This window comes from Protobothrops mucrosquamatus, unplaced genomic scaffold (genome assembly GCF_001527695.2).
Source record: "Protobothrops mucrosquamatus isolate PMUCROS unplaced genomic scaffold, P.Mucros_1.0 scaffold337, whole genome shotgun sequence".
NCBI classification, from domain to species: Eukaryota; Metazoa; Chordata; class Lepidosauria; order Squamata; family Viperidae; genus Protobothrops; species Protobothrops mucrosquamatus.
Window position 1 is genome coordinate 785,862 of NW_015386675.1, and position 9,827 is coordinate 795,688.

The 9,827-nt window shown below is 36.9% G+C and overlaps 2 gene segments (V, D, J or C); both read right to left on the minus strand.

Annotated features, from left to right (window-relative positions):
* Window positions 1–379: 379 nt before the first annotated feature.
* Window positions 380–1,506, minus strand: LOC107286925. The segment is given in 2 exon segments: window positions 380–765; window positions 1,433–1,506. Coding segments are annotated over 2 exon segments (426 nt in total).
* Window positions 1,507–3,332: 1,826 nt separating this feature from the next.
* On the minus strand, window positions 3,333–4,873 carry LOC114922535. The segment is given in 2 exon segments: window positions 3,333–3,890; window positions 4,805–4,873. Coding segments are annotated over 2 exon segments (426 nt in total).
* Between the last annotated feature and the right edge of the window lie 4,954 nt (window positions 4,874–9,827).

The following is a 9,827-nucleotide window of genomic DNA, read 5'->3' on the forward strand; positions in this document are numbered from 1 at the left end:
TATATATATATATATATATATATATATATATATATATATATATATATATATATATATCTTCCTTTGAATGTTTATCTGAAATAAAGAAAAAAGTAAATTAAATTAATAAATAAAAAGCATAAAAAGTAGAAATATAAGTAAGAATGGCAGTCTTTCTCCAAGTGTTTATAAATCTGAAAATGCCTGGCTGCAGAATGACTGCAACCATTAATTAAAAGGAGGCATGCATAATTGGGTATCACCACTGAGCAGACCCTGCTCCTAGACAATATAATGCAATTCTGACGCACCAGTGCAATCATAACCCTGCTCTAGCTCATCTTAATGAGTACTGTTTCTATAATATAACGGATAGCTCATGGCTGCCACCCTGTGTTAGTTATTGGGAAGGATCTGCCACAGGGGAGTTTCCTGTGAAGAGGTTTTGGCTTGGCTTCCTCAGCATTTGCTCGGCTGTGTAGTCTTGTGAAGCACAGTAGTAGGTGCCTGTGTCTTCCAGCTGGGCATTCTCCAGAGACAGAGGCAAGGCAGTTGACTTCAACCCTGAGGTCTTGAAGCGTTTTTTGAAGGGTTCTTCAATGGCAGATTCTCCTGTAGAACCTTTAGATGTAAAAGCCACCAGCTGGAACTGTGAATGGGCTTCCCTCCTCTTCTCTTGCTTGTACCAGGACATATATGTATGGCTGGTCTTAAGTTGAGAACATGCCAGTGTGGTTGCACCCCCTTCCATAATGATCACATCTGGCAGCTGAACAATATCAGCAGCTACAAAAATTTATAATTAATTGTTAATAGATTCATTGTGGAAATATAATGAAATTCATTTTAAATAAAGGAAGGTGACAACTTTGAAAATGAGATATATTTCTTAAAGTTGTGAATTAAGCAATGTAAATGCCTACTATTATTTTTTGTGGCATTGTGGTAAATTGGTGTGTGTGTGTGTGTGTGTGTGTGTGTGTGTGTGTGTGTGTGTGTTTATGTATTACATATATCACAGAATTTTAGTTCAATGCTTTTATCCCTTCAATTTTTTTAGGAGTAACCCAGACATTTGTAAATTCACAACTCAGCTTAAAAAGTTAGTTAAAGAACTAAGTAAACAACTTAGTAAAAAGAAGTAAGAATATTGCTTACGTTTTTGGTCTTCATGATGCACATGAGTAGCACCATCACTAAGATTACACAAGTGACATTATTACAATTTTCTTTTGAAGGCCTTTATTACTTTCAGATCTTCAACTATTTTTCAGAAATTGAAGATAGCAAAGTCATGAATACCTTAGCAAATGTTTTTCTATCGTGCTCCTTTTTAACATCACTTGGGAATGGCTGTCATTTATTTTAAATATTAAAATGTGGCAAGGAAAAGACTCCCAGATTCTACAAATTGAAAGAACAGTGATTTAAGTGATGGAAGTAAATCTCTTACCTGATAAGGGCAAGAAAGCAAAAACCAAAAGGAAGCTCATTTGTGGCAATAGAGCATCTCACTGGAGTCTTCTCTGACTGGGCCAGTCACACTTTATATTAATGTGAAGCGTAACTGCAACCAAATGCAGATGTGAGAACAGGAAGTCACATGAGCAAGGAAATCAGAATGGAAATATTTGAGCAAGGGAGGCTAAAAGAATGTCAAATAGAAAGACCTGAATGTCTAGATTGAAGAATTCTGCAAATTTACAGCCTCATCTGGAGCTCTGAGATACGTAAATTGTTTTAGCCTCACAATATTTTGCAGAAGTATTCTCTGAGTCTGACCAGAGGGACTCTCTAGGCTGCCCGGAAGGAGTTCACTCGATAGCTAGATAGTTTCCAATGAATCCACCCCAGTCCAGGAGGATCAATGGCTATAAGCCTTGATGTCAGTCTAACTGCCTTTGAACACCATTTGCTGGGAAACTAGTTGGCTTCCTTGTGCAGCTGGTTGGCCACCTTGACAAACACAATGCTGAATTACAGGCTTGGGAATCCAATCCAGCAGAACATTGCTTAGATTCTAAATGTTCTTACAGAAACATTTTAATTAGCATTACAGGTAGTACTCGACTTAGGACTGTTAGTGACTGTTCAATGTTATGACCTACCTGGAAAAAAAGGGAGTCCTGATCCAGTTCTAACTGGATCATGTTTCCTCCCCCGCCAGTAGTCATGTGAGCACACTTCAGCTACTCAACAACATAGCCACATGTACAGTCAATTTGCAGTCACATGGCCACGTTTTACAACATTTTTGCCAAAAACCAGATGTTACTTCTGTTTTTTGGAAAAACTATACCATGGTGAAAATGGGTTTATTTAACAATCACCCATTCGCTTAATGATGACCAACAAAATGGTTGTAAAATCATACAAGATTCACAGCATACAACTGAAATGAGCAGACCGAATTACTGTCTTAGGCCAAGGACTACCTGTACAAAACGAGGCCCCAATTGTGGCGTTTGTGGAGCCTCCTTAAAACACAGAAAACACCTCTCTCTCTCTCTCTCTCTCTCTCTCTCTCTCTCTCTCTCTCACACACACACACACACACACACACACACACACATTCCTGAGAAATACTGCTTGCCTGCAGACTAGCAGGAGGTTGCCATGAGGCCAGTAGCCTCTGCAAGCAATCTGAGATTCATATTGCATTATATGGGCCAGGATCCTCTGCAAAAGACAAAAAGGTAAGGTAAGTGCTGCTGGGCCTTGTAGCTGGCCAAATCCTGCAAGTCCCTTGGTGGCTGGATGGGAAGTAAGCCTTGCCCTACAGACTGTATCTGCTCTGGTTGCTTCTGCTCAGCAGCTTTCGGCTCCCTTGCCTGATGTATAGCTGGCTTGGGAGCAGGCCGAGGCCTGGGGAATCACGAGGGACAGGGGGCAAGTACCTCAGGGGTAGTTAAGTCCTTGGGAGGCCCAGGACAGGTGGGCCTGAACCTGTGCTATGCCTCCAAGGGCTTCCCCAACCCCATAGACATCCCATGCTTCCCTTAATGCCCCACACATTCATTTTACAATTGCATTGGGGAGAGGAGGGATGGGGGGTGTCATTAAGTAAGGCTCCATTACAAACATAAGTTGACGGCTATCTGTAGTTCATTCTTTTCAAAAAAAATTGTTTTAGCCTTCTTTTATTTGGAGTGTGGATTCTGGCACATATACATGTGTGTCATATGCAAACATTTATATGAACCTCCCAGTTTGTTTTAAAATGGAAGAATCTTTGATTGACCACTGTCTTGAGGTCGGAGTTAAGGTGCTGCACAGAACTTTTGCCTATAAATATTTATTAAATCTGAAGTAAAATAAAGCATAAAAGAATACAAATACAAGTTAGAGTGGCAGTCTGTCTTCAAGCAATTATGACTCTAAAAATGCTTTATACAGAATCATGTCTTCAGCCTTGTCACTATTGAGTGTCACCGCTGAGCAGATGCTACTCCTAGATAGCTAAGCCAAAAGTGCCAGATGTTTGTGCAATATAATGAATAGCTCATGGCTGCCGCCCTGTGTTAGTTATTGGGAAGGATCTGCCACAGGGGAGTTTCCTGTGAAGAGGTTTTGGCTTGGCTTCCTCAGCATTTGCTCTGCTGTGTACTCTTGTGAAGCACAGTAGTAGGTGCCTGTGTCTTCCAGCTGGGCATTCTCCAGAGACAGAGGCAAGGCATGTGACTTCATCCCTGAGGTCTTGAAGCGTTTTTTGAAAGGTTGCTCAATGGCAGATTCTCTTGGAGAACCTTCAGATGTAAAAGCCACCAGCTGGAGCTGTGAATGGGCTTCCCTCCTCTTCTCTTGCTTGTACCAGGACATATATGCATGGCTGGTCTTAAGTTGAGAACATGCCAGTGTGGTTGCAGCCCCTTCCATAATGATCACATCTGGCAGCTGAACAATAGAAGCAGCTATAAGAATCCATAATTGTTAATTGATTCATTGCGAAGATGTAATCACATTCATTTTAAATAAAGGAAGGTGACAGCCTTGAAAATGAGATATATTTCTTAAAGTTATGAATTAAGCAGTACTTACTTGCCTACTTATTTTTTGTGGCACTGGTAAATTGATTTAAGTATACATACATATATACATACACACACACACACAGAGGAAAATAATTTTAGTTCAGTGCCTTTAATTCCTTCAATTTTTTTATGAGAAACTCAAATACCTCTAAATTCACAATTAAACTTAGGTTAATTAAACATCAAGTAAACATGATCATTTTCAGTCCTCCAAATAGAATTGTCTGGAAATTGAGTCTGCCTCGATGACTGTGAATCTTTAAATTGACATATTGCCATGCACTTTGGGGGGAAAAACCCTGAGTTTGGTGTGGAAGGAGTTGGTACATTCCAATGAATCTGTGTCTAACCAACTTGCACAGGCTGAAGAATCTGCTTGGATGGGCAGCAAAATATCTCAAACCAACAAAAATAAATTCAATTGCTGTGACTCAATTTCCAGACATCCAAACAAAAATTTAGTAAAACGTGATAAGGATATTGCTTAATTTTTTGGTCTTTGTGATGCACATGAGTAGCACCAGCACTGAAATTACATCAGTGATATTATCACAATTTTCTGTTGAAGGCCTTTACTACTTTCAGACCTTCAACTATTTATCAGAAACTGAAAATCAGACAAATGAATACCATATCCTAGCTAATGGGGTTTTTTTATTGTGCTCCTTTTTAACATCACTTGGAACTTGCCTGTCATTTAATTTCATGCTGATGTTAAAATCTGGCAAAGAAAGGACTCCCAGATTCTATAAATTGAAAGAACAGAGATTTAAGTGATGGTAGTAAATCCTTACCCGTCAAGGACAAGAGAGCAAACAACAAAAGGAAGCTCATTTGTGGCAATAGGGCATCTCAGCAGAATCTTGTCTGCCTGGGCCAGCTGTATGTACATTAATATAAGGCGTAACAGCAACAAAGTGCAGATGTGAGAACAGGAAATCATGTGATCAAGGAAATCAGAATGGAACCATTTGAGTAAGAGAAGTTAAAAGAATGTCAAATAGAAAGACCTGAATGTCTGATTGAAGAATTCTGTGTATTTACAGATTCAGCTGCAGCTGTATAAAAAATAAGGTAAAGGTTTCTCCTGCCAGTCATGGGGGTGGTGTTCATCTCCAATTTACAGCTGAAGAGCCAACATTGTTCAAAGATGCTTCCATAGTCATATGGCCACTATAGGTTTATAAATTGTTTTCTTCTGGATTACCAACCAGCCTGCAGTCACTTTTTTTAGGAATTCATAGCACTGGAATTTCAACACATTTTAAGCATACAGGTTTGAGAATCCTGACTTAGACTGAATGTTTTTTCTCTTGGTTCCATGCTATATTTTCCCCAAATTACCCACCTCACTTAATATCAATTGCTATCACCTGGTTCATATATACAATGAAGTTACTAATGTAGTTGTCATTCATAATTACTAGTTCTTCCCTGTTTGCATCAGCCTACATAGCCATCTCCCTTCAGGAGCATGACTTCTAAATGCATCCATTGTTACTCATGAGGACTTAGGTTTCACTCTTTTTCTTCACACCCTACTTGGTGCCATATCTTAAGTGCTTTTTGTGATTTTTATCTTCTTCTTTTATCTTCTTTAGTGTATTTTAATCTCTCCTTTTATCACAAAATCATGTTCTCTCTTCCTGGAGGCATATCAGATGCCTTCCAAATGAGACACACAATCTTCCTTAAGGTTTCTTCTTTCCAAGAAACCAAGTTCTTTTTATCTTTTCCTAAGCCATCCTTGCCTTGTAATCCTCTTTTCCCTGTCCAACATTGTATCAGAAGCATCTCCCATATCCAATTCAGTTTTTCGGATGCAAAAATAATTTTTCAGCCATGAACTGAAAAAGAGCTTTTTAGAGCATTGATAGAAAGGGACAGGATAAAATTAGTTTTCAATAGGTTTTAGCTGCTTATAGATTATTTGGCTAATTTCTGAAGACGTGTGCTGTATTACTATTATTTGTTATTTTTTAATACTTTGATAACTGTTTTGGAGCATAATGGGTTGTTCCCTTTCTAATAAACTACATATATGTATTGTGTTAATAAGTAATATAATTATACATACGAACATATATACTGTATATAATGTGATATGCATATACAAAATATTGTAAATTGTAATATTGTAATATAAATGCTCTTCCTTAAAAACTATTTTATGGACTTAAATACATTTTTCTGACCAAAGTTTTGTAAGTTTCTTGAAATTCTTAGAAAAATCCATGGCATAGAAAAATTAAGAATCCTTTCCCTGAGAAGATGGGCAAGGCTCAACTAGTAGGCATTGTCTATCTTGAACATTTTCCTTCTTTACTTGCAGGAGGTGATGGCAAACAAAACTGGTTTTAGTCGTGATATTGAAGTTTCTGAACCAGCACCCTGCAAACTGAGTCCAAGAGACACAACTACAACACCACAACCAAAAGGGCACACCAAGTACAAAGCAATTCCAAATGTGGCTTCCAAAGCTGTTAGCACATCCTAGCCTGCTGTTCATAGCTTTGGGGTTTGTTTGGCTTCACATCTCCCCTTGGGTATGAACTCTGAGGATCCCATGCCAGTTTGTAGTTCCAGACCCATTGTGGGGCTGTTGTTGTCCATTACTTTTCTCTGTGACAGGAGGGCCCCACGCCTGACCACTTTTTTTTACCTCTATTTGAATGAAGTTCAAAGTTGAAACAAACCAGCTGGCATTGGGGAGAAGTCCAAATATATCACCTAGAATTTAGAGAGGACCTATCCTTCTTTTCAATTTCAATCCAATCCTGCTATACAGTTCCACTCTAGAAAGAAACAGGGCATCATCTGGGAGCCCTGTTACAGTATTCCATGGATCCCAGCTATAAGGAATGATATCTTACCAGAGGACTATCAGTATACTTGCTTGCAGATTTCAGGGTGAAGATGATAAACAGGATGCTTCTTAAATTATAGACCTCTGTTTCTATCATGTTTAAATACACCAACATCTTCCACCAAGCAGATGTTCTCTATAATAGACACTGGACCCCTGGAATAGAGAGAGCTTGCACTTCCACTTTAAATAATGATACCAATGTGACTTAATTTGCCCTTGATTTCAGTAAAAATGAAGTTATACATAAACCCAGCGCATAGTATATTTATGTATATTAAAATAGAGAAAACTCTCTTTGGGTGCTCTGAAATGTAAAAAAAAGAACTGAATTAGCATTTATTGCATCATTAGCAATAAAATTTTATTTTCAAGGTTTCACTACAACAAAAAGGTGCAATAAAAATATAATAATAACATCTACTTAGTTTGTTAAACTAGGTTTGTTAAAACAAAAACAGATTTTTTTTCCAAATCCTTTGCTATAGGAATGAAATGCCCTAATAGCATTTATAGTTTTTCATAAAATGTTCAAAATCCAATATATCAACCATAGTAATTTTAAGATCTTTAATAATAATTTCTTTGCAAATGTAATCAAAATAAGATTTACTTTGTATGAACTTGTTCTTTTTTCTCTTCTTCTTCTTCCTCTTTCCATACTTGTGATTTTAAACAATATGGTAAATTATAATTAATATGTAATATATTATTATTTTAAAGTTATTATAATTAATTAGTATTAAGCATTGTTAAGTAGTGAAATGAATGAGATTTATTGATTAATTTGTTATTTACATGATTATATTGAAAGTTGTTTAATAATAGAATAATTATTAAGATTTAATATGTATACCCGGACTGGTAGACTTGCTGAAGCGATGTTATTTTGTGGGATTAATCCCACTTTTGTGTTATCCCTTTTCCCTGGTCTAACCTTTTTGTATGTTTCCCTTTGTCTTATCCTTTTTGACCCTATTCCTTTATTACCCTTATAAAACTCAATAAAATATTTAAAAATAATAATAATAATAATAATAATAATAATAATAAGATTTACTTTCACATTTCATCAGCAAAATAATTGTCTAAAAATTATTATATTATTAGGAATATTTTAATAGCTATTAATATATATAAAATACAAAAATGCTCATCTGATTAAATTTTTATTAAAAATGTAGATGCCTGATTATGACAATCAAACATAATTTTTTATCTCATACATGCAAACGTTTCTGTCTTCTTTAGGGTGCTTGCAAGTTTCCTTCCAAATAACTTGGCAGGATCACTAGGGGGCAGGCTGGGCCTGTGCTCCTCTGGGGAAAAAAAATAAAGTTTCGTCTTCAACTTGGTGGGTTCACCATTAAAGCTGTCAGTCCCTCTGCTTTCTCTCACCCCAATTTCTGTATGAAAATTGAGCTATATCTATACGGATATACAGACATGCAGGTGTTTAATAATACAAATGTTCACCAATTGCTTCATTATTCAAACAGCTATGAGTCCATCCAAATAGCAGTACTGAATTCTCTCCTGACTGATGCACTTTCTCTTGCCAGTACATGAATATGTCTATATTTTCACTGCTTCTCTCCATCCACCCTACAGGTAGTTCTTGACTTATCACCACAACTGAGCCCAGCATTTATGTTGCTAAGCAAGAGAGGTGTTGAGTGAGTTTTGTCCCATTTTTATGACCTTTGTTGCCACACTTATTAAGTAAGTTATAATACGGTTGTTAAGTGGATCTGGCTTCCCCATTGACTTAGCTTGTCAGGAGATCACAAAAGGGGATCACATGAGTCTGGGACACTGCAACCATCATAAATATGAGCCAGTTGCCAAACGTCCAAATTTTGATCAGGTGCCCATAGGGATGCTGTAATGGTTGTGTGAAAAATGGTCATAAGTCACTTTTTTTCAGTACTATAACTTCGGACGATCACTAAATGAATGATTGTGAGTCCAGGACTACCTGTATTTTGTCCATGATATTCCTTCCCACTTAGTCAATCTCTTCTTATGCTGAAGAATCTCCCTTGCCTTAATGATCTCCAATTTTGTTCATCTGAAGTTCTTGCCAAGATGAGCAATCCCCCCTCAGGCCAGACATGATTGTTTATTTGATCCAGATCAACAAGTACAGGAAATATTAATGAGTATTCAACTTAAAATTTAGAAATGTAAATTTAAATATGTAAAAGTCCTCTATCCATTTGAGCATTTTGTCTGAGCATGTTTGTGGATTTGAGCCAGTTGTAATCAAAATGAAGTGAAATGAAGGTTTGCTGCAGCCTAAAGAGAGAAAAAACACCTTCCATCCCTCAAGTATGAGGTATTGAATTCATTTAAGGTGAATTCATTAGAGCTGTGTAGTTTTCAGATCCGATTCCAAAAAGATTATTCAAGGTACCTAGTGAACTCTGCTTTAGGCATGGAGAGGAAGACTTCTATAGCCAACTGTGGAAGGAAACAGAAGCAGTATCTTATTTGTCCTCAAGTAAACTTATTTTGTTCCTTTTTCTCTAGCCCGGGGGTTGTTTCCAGTTCAGTTTATAAAGATTAATCATGACTCAGATTCCAGTGTTTTCTCTGGGATTCATGTTCAATTGATCTGACATGGCCTTGTAACTCCTCCATTCAGAGGTAGAATTTCTTTTTTTCAATATAAAATTTTTATTTTTATCATAAAAAAAAAGAAATACATCACAAATATTTCACAATATTATATCCCATCCCCCCACCCCCCAGACTTCCCAAACCAACCTAGGCTGATATTCAAATACAAGTAAACAAATATTAATATCTCTAACTCCAAAGTCTAAACTTAAACAATCCATCTCCTCCGTGTTAATAAAAATTATTCATTTAGTTAGTTCTTCAAATATCCAAAATCTTTACCATTTCAGCAAGATAGTTTAACACCATCCCTTACTTATACAAAAAAA